The sequence below is a fragment of the Rhododendron vialii genome, chromosome 8a (assembly GCF_030253575.1).
Source record: "Rhododendron vialii isolate Sample 1 chromosome 8a, ASM3025357v1".
NCBI lineage: Eukaryota > Viridiplantae > Streptophyta > Magnoliopsida > Ericales > Ericaceae > Rhododendron > Rhododendron vialii.
Window position 1 is genome coordinate 32,437,177 of NC_080564.1, and position 25,173 is coordinate 32,462,349.

General features: G+C 39.4%; 5 protein-coding genes across 8 annotated transcripts; 2 read left to right on the plus strand and 3 right to left on the minus strand.

Annotated features, from left to right (window-relative positions):
- The first annotated feature begins 2,620 nt into the window (after positions 1–2,620).
- On the plus strand, positions 2,621–6,145 carry LOC131335441 (uncharacterized). Its single transcript, XM_058370777.1, has 6 exons — positions 2,621–2,877; positions 3,544–3,611; positions 4,284–4,397; positions 4,514–4,676; positions 5,599–5,745; positions 5,831–6,145. Exons 1-6 carry the CDS (start codon positions 2,803–2,805, stop codon positions 5,855–5,857), a joined length of 594 nt encoding a protein of 197 aa, XP_058226760.1. The 5' UTR covers positions 2,621–2,802; the 3' UTR covers positions 5,858–6,145.
- A 228-nt stretch (positions 6,146–6,373) lies between these two features.
- LOC131335440 (F-box/kelch-repeat protein At3g61590-like) lies at positions 6,374–8,101 on the minus strand. The gene has a single exon (XM_058370776.1). The coding sequence runs from the start codon at positions 7,867–7,869 to the stop codon at positions 6,697–6,699; it is 1,173 nt and encodes a 390-aa protein (XP_058226759.1). The 5' UTR covers positions 7,870–8,101; the 3' UTR covers positions 6,374–6,696.
- Positions 8,102–11,142: 3,041 nt separating this feature from the next.
- LOC131335444 (uncharacterized) lies at positions 11,143–14,881 on the plus strand. 3 transcript variants are annotated; one of them, XM_058370780.1, is made up of 4 exons: positions 11,144–11,550; positions 11,583–12,246; positions 12,943–13,216; positions 14,575–14,881. In XM_058370780.1, exons 2-4 carry the CDS (start codon positions 11,587–11,589, stop codon positions 14,601–14,603), a joined length of 963 nt encoding a protein of 320 aa, XP_058226763.1. In that variant the 5' UTR covers positions 11,144–11,550; positions 11,583–11,586; the 3' UTR covers positions 14,604–14,881. The 3 variants fall into 3 exon arrangements, with proteins under 3 accessions (XP_058226764.1, XP_058226763.1, XP_058226765.1); XM_058370782.1 differs by lacking the exon at positions 14,575–14,881 and adding an exon at positions 13,399–13,486 and having other exon boundaries at positions 11,146–11,550; positions 12,943–13,249; XM_058370781.1 differs by having other exon boundaries at positions 11,143–12,246.
- Positions 14,098–17,019, minus strand: LOC131335443 (zinc finger CCCH domain-containing protein 39-like). 2 transcript variants are annotated; one of them, XM_058370779.1, is made up of 3 exons: positions 15,821–16,984; positions 14,874–15,001; positions 14,539–14,651 (listed from the first exon to the last, which is right to left on the minus strand). In XM_058370779.1, exons 1-2 carry the CDS (start codon positions 16,536–16,538, stop codon positions 14,913–14,915), a joined length of 807 nt encoding a protein of 268 aa, XP_058226762.1. In that variant the 5' UTR covers positions 16,539–16,984; the 3' UTR covers positions 14,539–14,651; positions 14,874–14,912. The 2 variants fall into 2 exon arrangements, with proteins under 2 accessions (XP_058226761.1, XP_058226762.1); XM_058370778.1 differs by lacking the exon at positions 14,874–15,001 and having other exon boundaries at positions 14,098–14,651; positions 15,821–17,019.
- Positions 17,020–18,686: 1,667 nt separating this feature from the next.
- On the minus strand, positions 18,687–23,958 carry LOC131335445 (uncharacterized). The gene is made up of 9 exons (XM_058370783.1): positions 23,807–23,958; positions 23,358–23,537; positions 21,450–21,523; positions 20,448–20,507; positions 20,036–20,269; positions 19,895–19,957; positions 19,314–19,382; positions 19,093–19,138; positions 18,687–19,004 (listed from the first exon to the last, which is right to left on the minus strand). Exons 1-9 carry the CDS (start codon positions 23,814–23,816, stop codon positions 18,934–18,936), a joined length of 807 nt encoding a protein of 268 aa, XP_058226766.1. The 5' UTR covers positions 23,817–23,958; the 3' UTR covers positions 18,687–18,933.
- Positions 23,959–25,173: the final 1,215 nt, after the last annotated feature.

Consider the following 25,173-nt stretch of genomic DNA (forward strand, 5'->3'; position numbering starts at 1 on the left):
TAATTGGCAAATAGGTCCATTCGAGATTTAAGCAAGAACTTGGTCAAGTCTTTAACTTAGCACACGAGAAGTCAAAGGTGAGATACTCTATTCTTAGTTATATTGCTTTTCCAAGCAAATTATGTTATGTGTTTCATATGCCCAAAGTTATGATATGTATACAAGTTATCAAGAAAGCATGATCCGTTGAAAATGATGCTTGCTTCTCATTTTATGCCATGGAAATATGCTATGAACTCATTATTCAAAGATGACAATTTTATGAGAATGGCTATGTTTAAGAAGGGATGATTCCATGAACCTTGCTATCTAAAGGTGACGGTGTAATGTTATTATGATTCCATGAACACCTTGTCATCTAAAGGTGAAGATGTTATGACGTTATGATGTTATGAACTCAAAAGAAAGTTGATGTATCCAGGCAGCAGTGTCCCGGGTCAGGGGGATGGATTTTAAAGATATCATGACCAACGAAGTGGTTATAAGGGAGGAATGTTATGTGGCACCAGCTACCAGTGATTTGATCATTTCACACCACGTGGGGTCGCTCCCCTATGCATGTTAAGCTGTTGGATGTTCATCACAAGATTGTGCAAGTGTTACATGATGCAAGCTGTTCTTATGAGTTTTATGCTAAAGTTACGTTATGCTATGTACAAGAAGTTTATGAATAATATTTCCATGGTAAAACGTATAACTATGGTATAGTATCTCACACGAGCTGTCGGCTTATGAAAATTAATTATTTTCCTATAGGTATTGCCAAGTAAGAACGAGAAACACTGCTGCCTAGGGGACATGTAAAGCAAGTATTTAGTTAACATTTTAAGAACTTCAAAGTTGGGAATTGACTAATTCTTATTTTGTGTAAGTTCACTTTATGTTGATAAGATTTTAAATCTTTAAGGCTCTGACGGTATCTTTATGTCAATTATGCTTCCGCACTTTAAATTTTTACAGTCTTTACATTGCTTGGATTGAGTAATGAGGCCTCGGGTGGAGGTTAGATCCATTGGCCAGTCACGATAATCCCTTTATCTTAATTACTGGGATAGGGTCGTGACAAACGGTGACGACGATCTCCTCCCACTGGTTGGCCTTGAGTGGGCCTTGCTTGAGGGCGTACCTGGTAGGACTCAATTAGGTGGACCGTTTCTCGGTGGGACTAAAGCGAAGGCTGGGGTTTTTTATTGGACGAAGGGGTAGTAAAGGTGGGTTGGAGTAGTGGGTTTTTGGAACAGTTAAGGTTAGGGTTTTGGTGTGGGTCCTTTGTGGTGGTGCTGAGGAGGAGGGGGTGGCCATTTGATGGGATTGGGTTAAGAGAGAGAGAGAGAGAGAGAGAGAGAGAGAGCACCTTTCAAAACAACATTTTGGCTGAACAAAAATATTATTCTTATCCCTTTTAAACTCCCAAGTGTAACCCTAAAACAGCCGCCACACTCCTTCTTCTTCCCTTCCTTCCCTCTAGGTTTATACCTAAATTTGGGCAGCAAACCGCTTGTCGCTCACCGATGCACTGCTTCTGGGTTTGTAGCCGCGTAGTTGCTGATGACTTTATGGGTTGCCAGCTTGGGAGCTTGATCGATAGGAGGCTAGGCAAGAGAAGGGCTGCTCAATGACGAATGTGAGTGTATTTTTTTTTTGCTTTATTTAGTTTTTTTGTTCGATTTCTGTCCGGATTTAATCCGGTGGTTTGTTGGTCGTGTGCTTGGTATTAATTTTATTTTATGCGAACCTGATCTCGTTAGGCAAGTTTAAAATAGGGCTGCACATACTATATTCTGATTGCCCTTTCTAATAGTTTGTCCGGTCTGTAAATGTCCATTTGCCCCCATGGAGTTATTCTCTGTTATGTAAGTTTTTGCCTCACAGTTGAATACAACTTCTCACATATGTAAAAAAATAAAATAAAATAGCCCTTATTTCTTGTTCTTTTTTCTTCATGAATTAACTCGTATTTTCGTTTCGCCTTGTTGTAGATATTCCAATCCTAGAGAAGGAAACCTCTCGAAAGGGAATTTTTATTTCATACAACGTAGTTCTAGTTATTTGTAATGCCTCACATACTAAGGACCCATGTCTCACCCTATATAGGAAGGCGTCACAAATAAACAGTGTCCAAATATTTTCCCTTAGAAGGCTAAATGTTAGTCCAAGGGTTAGTCCAGTTGGTTGGTGGGTTTGGTCTCCGAATAATTGACCAGTGTTCAATCATTGCGGTCAGACCGTAAGAAAGTACTCCCTCCGTCCCAATTTGTTTGTCTAATTTCGACATACGAGTTATTCAAAAAATTGTCTATATCTCACAATCCATAATGTTTTATATAATTTCAAAAACATAGTATTACTAATCGAGATCTATCAAACAAGATCCATATTGCATATACAAAACATTATATACCGAAATATATAAACAATTTTGTAGAAGGTCCCAAATAGTGAAAATGAACAAACAAATCGGGACGGAAGGAGTAATTTTTTGTGAATTTCCTAGTCCCGGTGTGAATGGCTTGCTTTAGATCGGATCAGGAAGGGGATTAATTGAGGTGCGCATAAGTTAGCCCAGACCCTGACCGGAAACAAAAAAAGAAGAAGAAGAAGTAAATGTGACATTCGAGTTAATCTTCGGGCTCCGAGTGTCATTAGCAACTGATTTGGCACTTAGGATTTCAGAATTGGGGAAAACACCCGCCAAAACCCAAAAGGAGAAAACACACAGACAACAGTTTCAACTTTTATTGGTGTAAGGTTAATTTCTTTGAGGAATTGCAGTTGTGGAGGCGACCCATTCTAGCTAAGGAGATGTATGCAAAGAAGGCGTGCGAATTAGTGAAAGAATTTTCGAGCAGCGAATCTGGGCAGCTTTCAGCTTTCAATGTAAGTTCAGCCCTAATTTTCAACTCACAGAGTTTTTCTCTTTTTCGAACGGGATCTCGAAGTTAGTCAATCGTTAGAGGTGTTTCTTGAGGTTATTAAATGGGTAAATTGATATTTTGATTGTGTTTGATTGTTCGTCTTCTTTGAAGAATTGCTTCATCTGGTTACGGCATGAAGGTGTCGGGGACCCGGACCCCTGCTTGCACCCCCTTGGTCCGCCCTGGGTGAACTCATTATTACTGTAGATGGGGATATTATCAGTGCTTTAATTTCTTTGATTCTTCACCAATCTTCGTATTTTCTGTTGCAATTACCTTTTCACTGGCACTATACCCGAATTTGATTTCGGTCTCCATGCAGTACGTGTTAATTGAGCTTGAGGCTCGTGTCTGGGTTCAGGATTAGATTTCCAGATCAGTTTTGATAGTTTTATCTTTTGCGCTAGATTGGTTGTATAGAACTTTTTCATTGTCTTCTGGTGATATCCAGTTGTAAGAGCCGTTTAGCTTGCTTGAATGAAATTTCCCTACTTGTTCTTTTTTTCTTTTTTTTTTTGAAAAAACCCTGATTACTGTTCCATCAAATGCAATCCTCAAGCTTTGTTTTGTTCTGGGTCAAGGTGTACCTTTTTAATCAATTAACTGTGTTTATTTTATGCATATGTAGAGTGATGTGTTTGCTCAAGTAATTGAAGAATGCAATACTCATTTCAGTCAGCTCCAATCCTTGCTGAGGTAACCTTCTTTGCATTGTTTACCATATGATTCTTTTGGCGTTACCCCCCTTTATTTGTTTACTTCTACTATATTTGTATACGACTGCTGACCATTCTGTGCATCCAATATTTAGTTGCAATAATATGCTTTTGTTTTCTTACTTCCCTTTCTGGTTTTTGAGTAGTAGACATGGTTGTTATGGTCTTGTCCCTATCTTAAATCCACCTGCACAAGAGGGTGCCTGTGCCACTCCGATTTCCTTCAGTGATGTGGCAGACCAGGAGCAAAGCCTAGGTTAGGGGGTTTCAACCTGATGCACACCGACCATTTTCTGCATGTTCCTGATGTTACTCATGAGATCTTAATTTTAGGGGTCAAGTAGAGATACTTGTTGTCGTCTTGAAACAAAGAAAAACAAGAAAATGTGAACTTGATTATGTTTTGGCTTCTTTATAGCATATGGATTTTGGGACAGCAGGTTCAGAGACTAGCACGTTAACTCAAAACGTAAAAAATCATAGTTGAGCACTTTTTGGGTTGACGTAAATGAACTTGACATCAGGATGTCTACTTGCTGAGATGACCAGTGTTTGATTGAGTTTGTGCGAAGAATAAATTTCAGGATGTGACAACATTGCATTTAGTTTGATTTTGCAATGCACCCACTAATGGTATATGATATTGTCATAGCAAAATGCAAGAAGAAGGGTTGGACAACCAAACAGCTAGAAATGCGGACCACTTTGGAGCACTCATCCATCACCTTTCTTTAGTCCGTAACAAGCGCTGCCTTATGGCTTATGTGTAAGAATGCATCATCCGTTGCGTTTATGTTTCTCTAACTGAATGGTTTCTAGCTTGTTTTCCCCCCTCAAATCTTTTTCATCTACATTTTGTGTGTTGTTCTTTGTATTTAACAGATATAACCGAGCAGAAGTCATTCGAAGTTTGGGCTGGATAAAAGAGGCTCCACTTCCTGAAGGAATACAAGAGAAGCTCAGCAGTTCGGAGAAAGATTATTCGCAGAATCATTCCGCAACTATTAGATCCTATCAGTTAGAAATGGATATTGATTTGGCTGTGGTAGTTGTTCTCTCTCTCTCTCACACACACACACACGAAATGTCGTCTGTGATAATGTTTTCCAAGAATTGCATCTCCTACTGAGAAACTTGAATATGGTTTAAAGAATTAAGGTGTTGTATACGGCAGTAAATAGCTCAGATTAATGATTCCTCCATAACCTCTGTGTGATCTTTGTTTGAACCTTAAGAACCGTGGGTAATGGTTGAAGATTTCTATATGTATCCAACTACATTTTTCATCAGAGGACACTTCACTTCACAAAGCATTTGTATGTGACGGTCTAGTTCAGCCTCCATAAACCTCTCAAGGCTGTAACCTCTTTGATGATCCTTTTGCGAGAAGATGACTCTTGTAAACAGATCAACTAAAACTCTCAAGTTCTGTTTACATTGAGGGCACAAACTGGGTGTTTTTTATGGTGTCGTAGTCCCAAGACTCCCAACTGCTCAACTGTTTACTTAGGCAATTGTGGTGCGGACCTTGTTACGCCTGTACATAGCTTTGTGGATGTAAGTTTGATTTGCACTCTTCTGGTTGCTGTGGTGCAGAGACGTAGCTGCAGATTGCTGAAGAAATGGTTTCAAACTTCCAATACACTTCAAAATGGGTGTTTTAGTGTCAACTGCAACATTGCTTAATCAGTTGGCTATGTGGACCTCATTGTGCCTATAGAAAGCTTCATAGATTTACTGCATAAGCTTGAATCTCACACTTGCTGGAACTGGTGTGAAAACATAGCTTCAAGACACAAAAGAAATGGTGACAATGCACTCACGTCTCACAACCATTGCTAGTAATTTTTATGAAACGATGGGGATGTCCACTTGAACCGTGAAATACTTAACATTACTTTCTCTACAGTGCATGCTTATAAACTTGGACTAAACACGCCTTTTATCTTTTTGTGTGTGTGTGCAAGGATATGGTGCCTCCTAAAGATCCATACATTAAGGTTCGTGTCCTCGAGGACATTGGCAGTGTGGCACTCAGTGATCAGATAGCCAACCTTGCTCGCCATGCAATTCTCTTTCTTAGACGAACTGATGCTGAGACCTACATCTCACAGGTGGTTTACTTTCTTAAATTTTGCATCAATTCACTCACGAGTTTATAGAAGTCCTGACAAAATCAATATCGGCCATGATGAACAGGGCCTGATGGAAGAGCTTACAGATTGAGCCATCTATTTGTTTCTCTTACAGCATACAACAACGTTTTCTGAAGTATCCAGAACCAATCAAGGTCAACCATGGGTTGGCCGATGTGATTGATATTGAAAGGTCCAAAGTAGCAAAATCTGTGGAAAAACAAGCTGGAGTGCTGTGGACCAATGGTGACCTCCCCTAACTGCTCACCAAATTTGTAAAATTTTATCATTTGCACTTTCATTCAGGTGTTAACGAGAAGTTTATATGTTTGATGGTGTGATCTTCAAATCTAATGTATGATTTGCTGCCCTTTCGTTATCTAGTTATTTAGTTCTTACAATGACTATGGTAAATCGTTGGAGGGTTGCTGACTGCAGTACCCAGTGCCTTATGATGGAAGTCGAATAACGTGGTTAATGCTTGAATATATTCCTCGCTTAATGTGTATTCACTAATTCGCAGGCCTTTTAAGTTCATTATTTTTGTCACCTTTGGTAGCAGCAGCTGTCTGTGTAATAGTGGAAATTTGCCTACCAAACTGTCAAGTTACAGACAAATTCCTTCTGCATTCATAATGGTTGTAATTTTATTCTCTTTCGGTGGTACGTATAATGAACAAGCTTCATTCTTTCATTGAAGTATTGAACTCAAGAAAGACAATGCTTTCTGTCTACTACCACCACTTCTACCAAAGCCTCTTGTTTCCTTGAGACATTCCTGCATCTACAGATGCTAAAATTCCGGTTCCGGATCTATCGCCTTTCGCTGTTGCTCTCACCTTCCTCACCACTTGCAGTTAAAACGAATCTCTCTTGACGAGAAACAGGATACCTAATGTTCTTGTTTGACGTTCCGAGCCCTTGATTTTGTCACCTAAGCCCCAAACAAGAAGCACCAAGGTTTGGGTGAAGAACCACTCCTTTGATGGGGAAATTCTGAACTTGTTTTCCTCTCATGGAGCAGCACCCATCAACCCAAATCCATTCCCACCTACCTTTCTCCACATCTTCTCTCCAAACCACCATTCCAGACCCAAGGTCCTTGTACAAGCACACTGCCCCATCAATCCCCACACATTTAGTACCACCCCACCCCACCTTAAGCCCTAAAAATCTCCTCCCCAACTCAGCAGGCACCTTGCCAATCAAACTCCAAGTATCATCACCACTTAGCTCCCACACAAATGCATCTTCAACGCACGTGCCTCCGACAAGTGTCAGCTTCTCGTTTCGCCAAACCAACGCGGCAAACTCGAGCCGGTCCGCCATCGGCACGCTTAATTCTCTCCACGTGTTGGTGCCGATCTCGAAGCCCATAACACTATAGGCACGGGCTGAGGTCATCCAATATATGATCCCGTTCGAGTGCACGCTCTCATTGGGGGTCCAAACTGTCAACCTCACAGCAAACTCCACCGGCATTGGCCCGATAATCTGCCACGCGTCCATCTGTGAATCGTACATTTCCAATGTGGTCTCGTATGAGGAGCCACGTGGCGCCTCGGACATGCCTCCAGCGATGTAGACCCTGAATTGAGGGATTGCAACTTGTGGGCTTGGTCCTACCTCTATTAGGCCCACTGCTGGATTAGTACGAGTGATGTTTAGCAATGGCAGGGGCTTGAATTGCTTAGTGAATGGATTGCATACGGATAATCGGAGGGATGTGGTGCTTGTCTGCCTAAAGAGTATAAGCCCACAAACCGAAGCGATTGGACGGATTGGATGGGGAACAAAGTCGAGGGACAGGACGTGCCAATTGTCGGTAATCGGGTTGTGGGCGTAGCAAAGGTGCCCACGGTGGCGCGTGGGGAAGGCGAAGAACCACGGTGCGTGGCGGCACGAATAATCCGGCGGAGCCGCGTAAGCCGACATGGCACATTTGTTCCAGTGCGAACAAGCTGACCTAGCGTGTACCAAGGAGTCCGGGGGAAGGAAGGAGAAGATGGTGGAAAGGAGGTCGAAGGGGAGGTTGCTCCACATGCTGGGAATTGTGGTGAAAGGTTCTTGCAATAATAAGTTGCAATGGGACTTTATACACATACGGATCTTGAAAATGTTGGGTTGGCTGTAAGAATTAACTATTGAAAGTGAATTATTGGAGGGGAATAATTTGCATAGGGATGTGTGACCCACTGAAATATATACAATCAGATCCACATGGGTAAAGTCAGATCTTTATGGCTGTCTTTTTGTACATTTTTTTGTTGTTTTGTAGGGTACAACTAAGATGGCTCTTGGAAGAGCCGATAGGACAAGATACATAAATGAAAATTGTCCCTACTCTTTTGCGTTTATTTATTTTTAATTTAATGCAGTTTTTTTTTTTTTGACACCAGAAAATGGAAAAAACATGAAACTCTGTCAAAAGCCACTTCTCGCATGTCCGCCTCCAGGTGTGGGATTAGACATATCGTTCGGCAGAATGATACGAGGCACCATTTTAATGCAGGTAATGTGCGAATATACTAATGAGTTGACTGTTAAAAAATTTGCATACAGTTTAAGGTCCCCATCGTTGTTTCCTCAAGACAGAATGATGATGATAACTGAAAAAGAAAAACATTAACAGCTATAATTAAACCAATTTGCTTATTTGCTTCTTGGCTTGAATAAGATTAACTGTTTGATCAATCTCAAATCCAATAGTCTTGACCATTTTTTGGCTGCTAAAGCCAACTTCTGGCTTGCTACAAAGCTTTTTGCTGTAATTTGGCTAAACACAGTGACAAAGATAAAATTTGGCTACTTCCCCGACTACCATCTGACAACCATTTTTTTTGAACAACTTTGATCTATCAACTAATTCTCTATGTACCCAACTATCTCTAATCACCATTTGTATCTAAGATTTCAGTGATCAATAACTAATTTCCTATAAGAGAACCACTGGTGGTTCAATACTTCAACGGTGAAAAATTTTTGCAAGGCAAATGATGATTTCGTTCAGCTTGTCATATCCACATAGCAGTAGCCAATATATCGAGTCTCGCTATACGGAACTTTTTCTTGTTCTATGGAAGAATATCAATTGCTCCGCCACAAATTGGCGTGAGCTCCACCAAGCCCGGGGCTCCCTGTTCGATTCCCTAGCGCAAAAGGGGGAAAAAAAAAATTTGAAGTAGCTCCAAAATTCTGTCAATAAAGATGAATGCTGCCCAACAAACATCATACCATGTGGTGATTGACACATGACATTCTCAGACAGGTCAGGGATAAACTGACAAAACTCAAAGGCATCTTTGCATTGAAAGGTCACATTTCTAACAGCCTTGATGGCTATGTATGCTATGCGCCAATTAACTTCTTTTCCCTGTTGCAAAAAGACTTTTGTTAACACCTAATCAATAGAATATTATCTTTTGCGCAAACTGGTCCGTACAGCCGGTTATCGAATAAAATAAAAAGTTATATCTTCAGTATTCAAGAAGAAGAATTACAGGTGAATCTCATATGCTCTATTATTCGTAATTACCAAAAGAGATGTGAAAGTAAAAGATCATTGGAGAGAAACTGTGCTCGTAACTGGATTACATTTAACATGTGAATTCAGGCCCTATTTCTCGTTTTATTTTGGGATGAGGTATTCTGGATAACGGTAACACTTGAGCTACTATCACTCCTCTCTCGAACAAATTCGTTCTAATTTTTTTTTTTTCGAAACGATTATTCTTTTTTTCGAAACAATTATTCTTTTTTTCTCAAACTAATTCAAATCGTATAAATTGTTCTCTATAAGTATCTCTTATTTTGAAACTTTGGTCATTTCTGTCTACCTCTTATATATATCTTGTTACCTCTTAGCCATTTTGATCCTTTCTTTTTCCTTTTACCCTCTCTCTGTCATTTGATTTGTAAAAGAGGTCAATGACTCAGATTTGGTCCTGCGTCAAGGTTTTAGATGTCCAACTTTCTTTCTTTTTCTGAATAATGCAAGGTGTTTAGGCAACAACCGTACCTCAGATTAATCCCTATAGGCCCTCCGATCAAATACAATCGAAAATAAAAATAGGACCCCATGTAGCTTTGATATGAATTCATAAATGCAGAGGTTTGGTTGTGGGGACTATTGAATCTTAACCTATGAACTAAGTTGCGATTTCAGATTTTTGTTGAAAGTACTTGAATATTAACAAACTAGAATCGTGAACCGAACAAGAATTGGCAATTAAATAAGAATCACACTGGTCTTGCTGGCGTTCTAATTGCTACCCCCTTTTGAAAAACTAAACTTTATTATTTTTATGGTTGGAATCAACCATCTTTTAGAACCTTAAAAATCCTTTTCAACGATATATTATAGGTCTTTATCTGATTTAAAATAAAGGAGATGCGAGCGTTTTACCGAAATGATTTATATTTCAACTTACCGAGAGTAAATTGATCATATCTTTTTATGCACAAATAATTTTAAATCCAAACTACTTGGGTTTGAAAGTATACTCAACAAGCTTTCTTAACGGCTTAAACCTTGCAAAAATCGGAACTCAGTAGTGTCCGGAGCGAACCCGCAAAGTTTGACCAATTACTGAGTGTTAATGCGCCCCAGGCGCAAAGCCCTGCGCCCCAGGCGCATTTCATCGCGCCCTAGGCGCATTCTTGAAATTTCAAAAGTGACCAAACTTTACGGCCTTGCCAATGACACTCTTGAACTCCGATTTGCTTGTGGTTTGAACCATTGAAAAGTTTGTCTAGCCTACTTTCCAACCAATTTTGTTTGGCTCTAAAATTATTTATACATCAAAATATAGACAACTTTACCCTCAACAGGTCAAAGAACAAACTGTTTCGGAAAAATTCTTGAATCAAACTAACGTTAAACCGAAACGAAACCTATTGTATATATATAAAGAGGGTATTCAGAGTCTTAAAAGATGGTGAGATCAAACCATAAAAATAATGTATTTTGATTTACATTGACAGTGTTGGTAGTGGAAGGGTAGTAGTGCTCAGATAATTTTTGTAGCGGTCTAATTGCTACCCTTTTTTATAAACTAAACTTTATCATTTCTATGATTGGAATCAACCATCTTTTACTTTAAAATCCTCTTCATTATATAGGTTTTTATCCTATTTAAAATGAAGAAGATGCGAGCATTTTACTGGAATGATTTGAATTTTTAACTTACTGAGAGTAAATTGTTCATATCATTTTATGTACAAATACTTTTAAATCCAAACTACTTGGGTTAGAAAGTACACTCAACAAGATTTTTAATGGTTCAAACCTTGCAAAAATCCAAGCTCGGGAGTGTCCGGAGCGAATCTGCAAAGTTTAACCAATTACTGAGTGTTAATGCGCCCGAAGCGCAAATCAGTGCGCCTGAGGCGCATCTTGGGGAGCCACCCCCACTAGCCATGTTGGAAGATCCACACAAGATAACAAATGCAACCGTCAGCTTTTTCTTTGTCTCCTGTTATTTCTTGGCCAATTTATTCCATTTTAGCAAGTGAGAACATGAGATAGAAGACGAACACGAAGCTTCCTTTTTTCATTCAGTTGAAATCTCTCAATGATTGTTGCATATCATCAAATCTTCACTGTCTCTATTCAATTCAGTCCCTTACCCAATAAAATTTGACATAGGTGCTGCCCTTTTCCTTCAGGCATTCCAGAGAGAAAATTCTGGGTTTTTCCACCGTTGGAGCTGTTCGTCAGAAAACCTAGTTCGGATCAGTCGAAGTGCACGTAAACTGGTCCAGACATTTTAGTTCAAAAAAATAGTGTTTTCCTTGGGTACATGATAGTGGGATAGAGGCATGACAATATCTTTCCACTCTCTGAATTACCCTTATCATACATTTGGCTATGTGAATAAGAATAGAATTAGCCAGTATTCAACAAGGACAAATCCAGCTTTAGCCATTCCTCCTCCATCTTCAATTCTCCTACAAAATGATGAGAGTGGAAATTTATTGGACTCCAACAAAATACCTGGTTCAAATGCAGCTTGCGATTCTGTTGGTACTTCCCTACTCAATCATGATAATACAGTAGGAATCATCGGAGGCGTATCTATTCATTCCACTCTAAATTTCTTGAAAAAACTTGTTCATTGGAGTACCAAAGTAGGAGATGATTGCCCTCCATTTGTTCTTTGCTCTAATCCTGCACCAAGCATAAGTGAGGGTTTCCAAACGGATTGCGCTCCATTGGAAAACCTGAGGCGTGAACGGGTTTTTCTTGAGAAGTCTGGAGCCAGGTGTATAGTAATGCCTTGTCACGTATCGCACACGTGGCACGATGAAGTTTCAAGGGGATGTTCTGTTCCTTTCCTTCACATGGGTGAATGTGTGGCTAGGGAGCTTAAGGAAGCAAATTTGAGGCCAGTTGAAACAGGAAGCCCTCTGCGGATTGGGGTACTTGCCGCTGATGCAGTGCTGAAGACAGATTTTTATCAGGAGAAACTCCGGAATGAGGTATATCTATCTATTTGGTATGGTCATATAGCTACTTGTATACTTATATGCTATGTAGAGTTCAATTGAACGATTTCGTGTGGAAGATTAAAGAACACCGTGTTTTACACCTGGGGTGAAGATCATTCGTTCGGTTTGTAATACATTTCCCTTACCTCCAGTCTTCAGTAAATGTGTAATCTGCTTAGAAAATATGTTGGAGGGAGTAAGTCATACTGTAGTCTGAATTATCAGTTGGAAAGTCTTTTCTGAAGTTAGCTCTCCCGCTTCATCGTTTAGAAGTCAAAGTTTTTCCTATTGTTGTTGTTCATGACACAGTTAAGCTAGTGCTCTAGGTTCTCAGGGAACTGCGTTCGGTTAGTAATCAAGTAAAACCGTTCTTGTCTATGCTGAAGATGATTTGCAAGTGTTTCGTTTTGATTTTCCGACTACATCAGGGATCGTGTTTTTGTTGCACTCTGGAATGGAATTCATCCGCCTGGCTCTACATAGCACATTAATTGTGTTTGGAGTTGTGATTTTCCTTTGTCATTGCACTTGAATTCCCTTGAGTTTCCTGGTTATGTTTTTAGCTTTAAGTTGACATTCTACCATCTGTGAAATAATTTCCTTGTAATGTTCTTAGCCTCCTATTCCTATTGGAGTACAAATTACTGCAATTTCACTGGAAATAATTGCGATTTCTTGTACAAGCAGGGTTTTGAGGTTGTGCTGCCTGACAAAGCAACTATTGAACATACTGTAATTCCTGCAGTTGAAGCTTTAAACAGAAGGGATATGGAAGGGGCACGGAACCTGTTAAGAATCGCGCTACAAGTTCTTCTGCTTAGGGCCGTGCATACTGTCATCCTCGCGTCGGATAACATGCGGGAGCTGTTGCCTCATGATGATCCAATTCTTAAGAAATGTGTTGATCCATTGGATGCTTTAGCAAGGTCAACTATTAAGTGGACTCGATCTGCTCAAAAAGGTATATGAAAAACCTAGAATATAATGCATACAATTCACCATAGGGATATGATAATGCCAAAACTGTTTTTGTTGGTGCCAAAACTCTAGTACACAAAAGGCTTGTACCATTTGCAATGTACAAGACTTTTATGCACCAGAGTTTTGGCACCAACAAAAACAGTTTTGGCATTATCATCTCCCTTCACCATATCATTAAATAGTTAGCAAAGCCTTTCCTCTAGTATTTTAGGTAGTTGGTTGTTTATCTGTTATAGATTGTAGTTTTGATGTAGCACATAATATTGCTATTGTGTTAGGTATATTGGAGTTGTAATCTGGTCCATAGATTCTCTCTGTTGTATTGATCATAATTTTAGTAAAAGGGACCTATATATTCTGAAAATTGTTTGTTCTTTTGATCTCATATATTCTGAAAATGGGTTGTGCAACATAACGTGAGTTCTTCATCTGTGTCCTGATTATGGCACAAAGAAATCTTGAGCAAACAAAAGAATCACAGTGACGTAAACGTAGTAGTTTTTCATCGCTTCATATCTGGTGTTTGCAAAAAGCAACAAGTGCTTGGATAATTGAGAATTAATGCGACTTCACACCCTGTACAAGCAATTAAGATGATAATGGCAGACCAAAATAAGCATGAAGCAAACCTTTGGTATTCAACATTCAGTTAGTCTATGATTCATAATTCCCAGAGGTGACGAGTTTGCGACAACAGTAGGTAGAACTCTCATTCGGTAAAAAAGACTCGCGACTGATATTCGATCGGTGGTCAGATCGGTGGTCAGATCAGTGGTTAAGAACCAGCAACAACAGGAATCTAAACACGACAAACTTTTTCTCAGCCTGTACAAAACGGTGCCATAAAACGAACTCGCACTATGATGATAATCTCACATAACATAAGCATGAAGGAAACTCTTTGAACGCATCATTCACAAGGAACTTTGTTTTTCATCATTCCTACAGTTTATACTTCATAACACCCACTTGTGACAAGTTTGTGGTAACAACAGTAAGAAGCAACATTTGGTATAAGACACCCGACTCATGTTCAATCGATGACTTGATTGATGGTTGCAGAAACTCTCAACCCATAGTAATCTAAAGATTCTAAACACAACTAACTTTTCCCAACCTGTGCAAAATGGTGCAATGAAACAACAGATGACACAAATCGTATACAAACTAGCTCCCCACTTTTCCCAGTGAGGTATGCACAAGAGGCATATCGTCAATCCAATCAGCGTAGATGTGACTAATCTTCTCAAATGCTTTCCACTTGAGTAAGCACTTCTTACCCTGCATTTTCTTCTCACAAGAAGTCCCATTCCCTGTTGTCGTTGATGATGCATGCAGGACAGCAGTTGGTGTCATATTTGAAGTAGAAACATTCCCAAATTCCATGGCAGTCCGAGACCTCACCTTCTTCAGTTCTGTGAATCAAAGTAACAGAATTATCAAACAGATGGAAGTCTTTTCGCTTGCCACCATGCTTAGACTTACTATGGCATCAAGAATGGCACCACAGGAATTTGTGTCGCATGAGTGACGTGTCTGCATGAGGTTTTGCATTCAGCTAATGCCTCAGTCACCAAGATTTGTATAGGTGACGAGTAGAAAATTCATTCATTAACAAATAGGAGTACCATTTAAACCTTTTAAATCTGTTTGTGCTGTGTCTGCAAAATAATTTCTTATGGGCCCCTCTTCGATGAATATGCCCACAAAGGATTGTAGATTTGTGCAGCCAAATGCTCATAAAACTCAAAAGCCACCAAAGTTCCTAGTTTCCACAGGACATCTGAAATAAGTACTGATATCTTCCACTCGAAGCGTAAGTATTCCTGTCTTGCTGGTAAGGAGAACTCAAGATACCAAAATTGCAGTTATTTACAAACACAATGTATAAACGAATCAGCTTCCGGAGCTACCGCGAAGTCAAAAACAAAATTGAAAAATGATCCAAAAGGATGTCATCAGTTGTAATGAACTGGGCTGTAATCTGACATCAAATGCGACAGAATTGCCAACTAGTGCACCATAAATAAGACTATAATTAGCTATTCTCAATTAATCGTCCTCACAAAAGTTGATTACCATTAGCCCAAAGTAAAAATCTAGATACGTTCAGTCACATCCAAATACCCCTGCTACTATCTAATCTCCTTGAAGAGTTGATGCAGGTTATGCCAGTGACCGGAAAAAGCATAAAAGCTGAACCAAACAAACAATGGCTGGACAGCAGCAGCCAAAATAATCTTCTAATCATGATTGAAAGCATCTGAATGTAGTTAGATATATTCCTCTTTAACAAAGAAATTAGAGGAAGTTTGGGTTCAAGTACTTTCAAGACAGTGAATGGCTAAGTAAATACAAGACAATGCAAAATCGCTCCATCTCAAGAGCCCATACTGGTTAAACGCGAATTGAATTGTAGTTTCCCCTTTTGTTTTTTTAACACGAAAGATTCCTTGAACCGAAATGGTTTCGTGAACTATCTCAGCAGATGTATTGGAATAAAATTGCAGCAGCTGGTTCGATAAATCAAGGTCGACAGTAATGACATAGTTTAGGAGACTAGGCATAAGGCCATTCAGAATACCTGCATGTCCATGAGCAAAGCCACAACTGATGCCATAGGGACAGTTACCGGTCGCCCCCCACTTGTTACACAGCCTTGTCTTCCAATACACCGGCTTCTGAGACACTTCAATAGCATCCAAACTTTGTTTCACAAGAGCCTTACATTCCAATTGCTCACTCTCAATTCTGGAAAACCCTCCAGACCCATTACTCCCAGTACTTGTAGCAAAATTCTTCCGAAATTTCGCAGGAACTTCATGACGGAAATGACATCTCATACCAAAAGGGCATTGTTCCCCATTACAAAACCTCCAACACAGCTTCATAGATGAGATAATTATTTGGTCCTCATTCCAAGTCTCGTTGCTCATCAGTTCCTCCCTTTGAGGTAAAATCTTCTGGGTGGTATCCACAATACCATGGGAATACTGACAATTGTCCCCATAAGTGCAATGACCCCTACTAAATTGCAAGCATGGTACATTCTTGAAAGGAATTCCCATGTTAGGTTTGTTAAACAACACGGGAATCCTCGAATTCACCGGTGTTTGAGAAGTTCTGGGCTTCTTGAAAGATGGATATTCAGCATTGGAGGCATTCGCATACTGTTCGTCACAAGTCAAGAATTGGGGCGAGAAATTAACGGCATTGCCACCAGATTCAAGAGTTGGATGGAAATGAGCATGGGCTATCTGGTTTGTGGTAACAGGATTTAGGGTTGTCAAGTTTGGATCCATTTGTACGCAAATCAGAAAGCCCCGATGAAAATATCAAAAAAAAAAAATGCAGATGAAAATTTGAAACTAGACGTTGTTCAAGAGGAATTTAAGAGAAAACCCAGATGGGTTTGAGAATTTCATTGGCATTCAACTAACCCATTTGCGCAAAACCATCTGAACGAGCTATCACTATCAAGAAATCACGAGATGTTAAAGCAGATGGGAAAAGAAAATTTCATTAAAGTGTGTTCTGATGTGAACTTTCTTGAATGGGGTTAAGTTTGCAGAGGCACAGACTGTATTTACAAAACATCAACATCAGAACGCCAAGAATGGCGTTCGATGTGCAAGCAACGAGAGAAACCCTAGGAAATAGTAGTACTATCTCCTGAGCCTAGACGAAAACGGAAAGAATTTTGTCGGGTTCAGGAAATATTACCCAAGAGGGAAATTTTTTTGCGAAGAAGCTAAAGGGACAGACGATGTGCATGCCGATAAGGTAAAAAGGGCACGCAGAGCTCACTTTGGGCCTTCACGGATATAAGAGCCGTTCAATTATATATTTAGGTGTTCAATTCAATTTTTATTTTTTTTCATTCAGATTTCAAGATTCTGTAATCTGAATGAAAAAATTGAAGATTGAATCAAGTACCTACACATATCATATCGGATTAAGATGATTTTTTGTAGGCCCACTCATTTTTTGGTAAAATTATTAAACGGCTCGAATCATCTATGAGAGACCCGGAGTAGGTCCCGCGTGCCTGTCGGTACCTATAGTAGGTTTTTTTGGATGCAACTACTCCCTCTGTTCCGATTTGTTTGTCTCTCTTTAAAGAGCATTTGACCTCTAAAAAAATTGTCTATAATTTTTAATTCGTAATGGTTTTAATATGCAATATAGATATTGTTTAGTAGATTTCAATTAGTTTTATTATACAAAATCTTAAAAATCATAAAAAATATTATAAAATGTAAGATATAAGTATATTTTTGAAAAACACGAATTTCGATAATTGGACAAACAAATTGAGACTGAGGATGTATCATTTCTAATGTTCTTTCACATGTGATGGGTCATATGTATGCGTAGAGTTCACCAATATGAAAGGAGCGCTGCAAATAAGCAACTTCAAAAAAAAGAGAGAGGAGGACTAGGAGAGAGAACGGCCTCACTGAAACTCACCATCTGGAGCCGCAGATCGGAGGAAACAGTTAGGATTCTATTCCAAATGGGAATAATTAAACTTACCCAAATATTTTAGGTATTCAAACTCAAATATTCTTCGTCGTTTTGTTATGTTTGAAGTGGTTCGATGCATGCAAATTTTTATGGTGCATTTGTGGTTCTGCGTCAACCAATATACATTAGACTATTCAAAATACATATATGTCCTAATTTGGATTTAGATACTAGTGTTCCAAGCATTATTGAAGTAGGAGGAGGAATAAACTTTTCTTGGGGCTTTCGTGTTGTCCCTTGCGGACAACAAGAACCCCGGGTTCCTTCCCTTCCCTTCCCTTCCAACGCAAGAACCCCATGTTCCTTCCCTTCCCTTCCCTTCCAACGCATCTGCTCTGGCTTGATAAAAAGAAATTATCGTTCACGTTTCGCTAACAATGAGGAAAAACGCAGTGTCGGTTTCCAAAACGTCAAACCCCAAAGGGTAGCTCAAGTGGCAATATGGATGAAACGTAAACCTAAACATCCTCAGTTCGAAACTTAGCAACCTCTTCCTGCCAAGCCGCAAGAGATGAATCTCTTGTGAATCCCCTAATCCCGACGTAGATGCGCTGCCTTTTGACCGGACTGGAGAGGGGAAGAGTCGAGGTGCACGTGAACTAACCCGAACACCTTTACAGTCGAAACAAAGGAAAAACGTTTCCTTCCTCAATGACATTTCCACCGAAATAGTAATCACATTTGATGAGAAACTGGAATGGCTGAATTTGTGTTCTTCCATCAGATTGCACACAACAATACTTAGGACTCCATTCCCTCTTCCTCTTAAGTTAAAAGTCTTAACACATCCGCTATAATATTGAGAAAACACACCCATCTTTTTATAGTAGAAGATAATTATCATCTTCTGATTAAGAAGAGGCTCCACACACACAAAAAAAATGCTTATCAAAAAAAAGAAAAGACTACACACAAACCACGCGTAGAAAATGCTTGTTTTCAACCATCTTGTCCAAGGATTTCATGAAATCTCTCAAACCCCAACCAGAAAATCCCTAGTCACGAAATTCTAGTGATACAAACCTCACAGAAAAGAAAATACAAGAAATAAACTGCATACAGATCTACAAGCCATCACGCCTTCAAGTTCGGGCAAAGATGTCAAGAAGTTCTGCTCAAAAAAAGATGAAGTTTAAACCCGCAGAAGAGAGAATGACAAAACAAAACCATCTATTGAAGCATCTTTATCCCAGGAAAAGATGGAAGGATTGCCATAAGAGCATCGCCATAGCCCACAGGCTCTGTTGAGTGAATCAGAAAGAAGAGGACACAATGGGTTAACAGAACATTAACGCGATATGGAAAGACAAGAAATTAGGCTACACGTACCACCATCTTCTCGAACTATCTTGATAACCTCTCCCGATGTGTCGCACTGGCAGAAAATAAGTGGGGGCAATTCGCATCAGTGTTAGATATCTTTAAAAGAAAGGCTAATGCAGAAGGAAGTAACTGGAACTAAACTCCATTCTTTTCTCCAAGATCGCAGACACGAATGGCAGGTACAAAAAGGAAACAAACGCATGTTACAGTTAAGTCAAGGTCCATACCATAACTGGGAGCACACCACCAAATTGTTCAATGAAGCAAACCACTTTGCCCTCTTTCACTGTTTGCCCCTGTTAGGCGTAGTGCAAATAATATCAATAGACACAGCATAAGAGTGGGTAAATCTGGTTGAAAATAAACAAAAACAGTGAAACTGTCAACATAAAATTTTAAATTTTGAACCTTCTGGATCATATGATAAAGACATTTGCACAAAATTTGATAAACTCTTAGTAAGTTACTTAAACTATACTTCAATATGGTGTCAACTAGAACAAATCTGTTTCAAAAGCATGTGAATATAGAAATTAGTAGTTTATTGTGGACGTCTAGTAAAGGAAACACAAGGGAGTAAAATGAAAGAGATTAATCACTCTAGGTAGGAAAGGGGAAAATCATGGCAATTTTTTACGAGCAAAGAACATAAAAAAAAATCGGCATTCATTATGAACTCATTTGAACAGAAAAGTAAATACGGCATATAATTTAACGCATTGTTCCTTATTTAAGTTCCTATAAACAAAGAAAGCCATAAATAGAGGAAATTATCAAAACCCCACAAAAACAAGTGAAAGTAGTGTACCTCTTGACACAATGGAGGTAAACGCTTCCCCTTTACAGTTCGAGATGTCCTAAAATATCCAACCTGCGTAGCACGAGGTTAGCAACCAGAATTTCTTTTGTAAAAAAATTAAAATAATAGAAGAGTATAATTAACTCTAACCCTTGGAGCCTTAAGAATCGCCAAGCCTTCATCCACAGCTCTATCAAGCAATGATTGAACCCCATTGGAAGAAGGCATCGGCTTGGAGATGGCTAAAGAGGGTGAAGAGACATATCCATTTTGATCAGGTGCCTCGACAGTTGAACTCGTGTTGACTGGAGCAGATATTGGTGGCGATTCAGGTTTACTTTTTCCTGTCAAGTCCCTTAATACATATAGCCGAAACCCACCGAGCTAACAGTAAGAAGAGAAAGATGAAGTGTGAAGGACAGAAGACAGAAGGAAAGCATCCACAGAAGATGAAGCATCTTCATCCACTAACTCCAATCCAAAATGATGAGAATCATGTGTTTAAATTTCAAAAAAGGTGCAACTCAAAGAAGACCTGAGTTTACAAGTTAGAGTTGCTCACCTTTAGTTCAAACTCTGCAATGGATGAGGTATCACATATTTGATTGAGAAGACATTCCACCTGCAAACAACATCAAGTGATATAAGGTTCTCAGATGTGTAAAGATGTAGGTGAGCATGCCTGTCTTGGCCAATTCACAATATCCTACCAAATAGAACTAAGGTACTCTCTCTTGCATAGTCAAGACTCAAGATGTTGGGCGTTTCATCATGACACCATGCCTATATTCAATCTACTCAGGAGACAAGATGCAATGCAATTCCGATATGTTGCATCATTGTTATCATCTTACTGTAACAAGAAAGGAGCCAAACCTATAGCAGAGACATTGAATTGCATCATCCTGACTAGATCCAATGGGACGTCCATAAATATAAAAATACAAATAATATGTCCTATGTCAAGCAAATGCAGATATGCATCCAAAATGTGCAATCACACAACGAAATATTACAGGCATTGTAGTCAATAACCAAATGGAGTTTCTTTATGGTTCAAAATCAAATACATGGCACCTTCCCCCACTTCAACCTCTGCATTTTTATAATCCTCACAGTCAAGAGCAAGATCAAGAATTTAGTTATATGGTGTTGGCATAGAAGATGTTCTAGGAAAATCTCAGGCAAGCAATAATATTAGCACCACTTTGCATGCGTCGAGTGTTTTTAGGGAATCAGCATGTTTGCACATGTAGAGACTATGTTCTAAGGGCTACCTACTGCACGGGCTCCCGCTACTGTAGGGGAAGGGTTGGATGTACACAGTCTTAACCCCACCAGCGGAGAGGTTGTTTCCATGACTCAAACCCGTGACCACCAAGTCAAATCGGGACAATCTTACCATTGCGCCCGGGATGCCCTTCTAGAGTCTGTTCTTAGGGTTAAAAATAGTTGTTCAAAGTTGAAACCTTTCATTTTGCAAAATAGAATAGCAGGAACGACGGGGCACAAGAAGGTCTGAATCTATATATCCTACCATGTAAAAAACAAGCAAGCTACTAACCTCATATGAGTTTGGAATGAGTTGGCTAGTTGTGCACTTTGCCTCTTCAGAATCATCATCCGAATTTGCAACGGCTGCACTCTTGTCAAAGTAGAGTTTAAAAGTTAAGGCCACAACCAAATCACGAACAAAACATAGAAGATAGAGAAACATTCCACTAATGTGAAGAGAACAATGCCCTGAAGAGATACAATGGTGACAAAAGCAAACTCTCACAAGAGACAAACTCACCAACCCCAAAATACAAGTTTTCGCACCAAAACCTAAATGGAATCTGTCACCAAAACTCTCTCTCATCAAGACTCACGACACTAGGGTTTCAACCAAGAGGGAACACAGATCTCAATGAGATCACCAAAGAACGAAGTTCCACCAAGTGACCGGAGGCCACACCAAAATAAAAATCTTCCAAGCCCACCAAAAAGGGGAAACCAAAGAACCTTGAAGATCTAACAAAGAACCCTAAGGTTCTACCAAGAACCCCCATGAGGATTCTCCCAAGGAACTAACAAGTCCAACCTTAATTGAGAGAGTCAAGCTATATGTATAGGCATAGCAAAAGAAACCTTCCCAAAGATACTTCTCGCCTAAAGTGATTTCCTTGCACCCCAAGTCCTAAACCAACAAGGAAACCTCCAAAATATATCTTTGGGAAGTCCAAAATCGGCCAAAATATGCATCAACCGTCCGGATGGACTTGACCACAGGCTGGACGAAACTACTGAGGCTTCAGAGTCAAAATACCATACGAGCGTCCAGACACCCGTGATCTCCGTCTAGACGGTGCACACCAATTGAGTCGATCCCACAGGTCCATTTTTTCATTTTACGATGTTTCAAAGTGTTACTCCCCTTTCAAAAAATCAAAGTGTAAACTAAACTCAGTAGAGTTCCAAAATTATCCCTTATAAATGACAAGGAGTGGTATGAGCGTTCCAAAGTTGGTAGTTATGTGAGGATCATGATGAGATCATATCTTTAAACTTTTGAATTCAAATATAAACTGCATGTGAAAAACAGTTTGGCATATATATATACACTTATATGATATATATCATACTAGTTGTCTTCCGGCATCACACAGTCACAAGCTTGCTTGTGCACAAGCATGTGTGTGTATACAATTGCGTAAGCATGTAACTTAACTCCAACGACAGGCAACTGCGGCTATGCCGATTGGGATGCTAAAGAGGGACACAGTCCGGCAGTTATTTTGTAAGTTATGAAGTGAAGAAGGGAATTGAAAAATAGAAGAGTTGACCTCATCCACCCCTTATTATATTACAAGTATAGAAATGCCTTTTTCCTATCTTACTAGTAATATAAATAAGAAAGGGTCTGCTAGCGCTGCTTCTTCTTCTTCTTCTTCTTCTTTGGTTTGATGCCAAGCGGTATTCAAAGAATTCCAATAACAGGAGACTACATCATTTATATAAGGTCCGTAACAACTAAATCAAGCCAAACGGCAAACAAGGCTGCAAACGAACCCAGCTGCTCAGGCTCGACTCGGCTCGTTTAGTTATCGAGCCGAGCTCGAGCTCAAGTTTTAGGCTTGTTTATTAAACGACGAGCCAAGCTCAGCACTCAAGAGCTTGGCTCGGCTAGTTTAAAGACGGTTGTTAAGTAAATTAGCCAGGCTCGGCTCATTTACAAAGAAGCCGAGCTTGAACACTACAAAGCTCGGCTCTGCTCGTTTGCACCCCTAACGGCAAAGAAATAAACTACCAACGTAACACTTCTATACATGAGAACTAATAATCAATTCCTTTTTCTTTTTTTTGAACTAATAATCAATTCCTTACCAAACAAAAAACTAATAATCAATGCCTTATTGTGTACCCAATTGTGTAAGCAATTGCGTAAACGTGACTTGGGTCTTGCGAAAATATCAAGAGCGAAACCACTTACGTTCGGATTCAGACGAGCATCTGCACTCAATCAATGCATTCCCCAATCGCTTAGATAACGTCAGGCTGGGATACTGAACACGACTTCTCAGGCCATGAATTGCTTGCAATGTGCCGAATTTGATTCTCCCAAATCCCAAGTTCAAGTTCGAAGCTTTTACACTTGAGCCTCCAAGAGTACCTGAATTACGATACCAAGAGACCAAATTCGATTAAACATAGACTTAATCGATCGAGAAAACAGAAACCCAATTCAAATTCGATATGAATATGGGTCGAGAAAGTGCTCGTGGAAGCAAAATTGAGAAGCAGTTCAAGAAGAAACCAGGCAGCTTCAATCCAGAGACATACTTACATGATCACATCTTTGTGGAAGGATATACATAAGTATTCATGTATAGGAAGATAGAGAGAGAGAGAGAGAGAGAGAGAGAGAGAGAGAGGACTCACATGCAGCCATAGGAACCCCTGCACTTCCAGGGGAGTGGGAAAGAAAAAGTGACAGGAAGAAGGTGTACAGATAAAATTGGGCCCTACTTGTTACTAAGGCCCAATCTGTTTTGCTGGGTTATGGGTCCAGCTCCGTGCTTGGACTTACTTGTGGGCCCTTTCCAGACCCCACTCTCTGATCGGAATCATTTTACTTTTCTAAACTGTGGACGTTAAGTCTATAACGATAGAGAGAGATCGAAAGAATTTATTAGAAACCGTATCTAAGGATTTTGAGTTCTCCAAACGAACAAGATCTACATGATGGCAGAACATTTATCGTGAGATAAATGAATTTCGATCTTCTGTGTCAATCTATATTTTGTATACATGAGTGAGTTTTGAAATTGCATTAATCGTGTTTGATCATCATGATTCTTGCCTTGATAGACATTATTGACGAGTTGTATAAATGAACGGTTTCGATCGATCTGAAAAGGTTCAACATCCAATGCCTAAAAGAGATAGGAGAGGTTTTGATTTTTAAGTACTCTTAAGCAACGACCCACATAAGAGCAAAGCATGTTCGTAAAACTTTGCACCATTCGCAGCGACAAGACTTGACCCAAGCGTCATCGACAAAAAATTGAACCCTTGTATAGGTATGCAATATCAAAAGGCACAACAACTGAATACAGGGTTGGCCCAAGCCCAAGGCTCAAGAGGCCTAGGCTTTGGACATCAAAAAAATTTTAAAATTTAGGGGTATTCCAATATTATCTGTAAATTAATATATTTTTTTTGTTCGCATTATAACACAAATGTCTTTGCTAGCTCCACGGCAAGTTGATTTTAGTCCGTGTCAAAGTGTCTGAGTTCAAATCTTGAGGGCAGTTTTTTCTTGTTTCAAAACCAAGTCAAGTAGAATTCAAGTCAACCACTTTTGCTGTCGGTAACAAAGCAGTTAACATGCGTTATAAAGTCTAAAGTAGTAATATAAAGAAACATTTGTATCATTGTTGTTTAATTCTAAAAATACGTAGAACAACCATTCCATAATTTAGCCTTAGGCATTCAAATCTCTTGGACTGAATAGATAGTCCACATTCTCATGATGTTCAGATCTTCCCTTCTTCTTTTTTTAATACCCTTTTCTTAGGTAAAGTCTCCCAACTATTTTTGGCAGTGGATTAGTTATCCATAAAGAGAAAGAAAGCTTTCTTTCTGAATGGATTGCTTTTTGCTGTAAAATAAAGAAAGACTTGTCGGAAATAATTAAGGTCTTAGCTTCTTGAATCTCGACCTCATACACGTATCCAGAAACAACACTCTTGAAATAAAGGAAGATAAATATCTCCATAGATTATTGCAATTAATAATAAGATGAC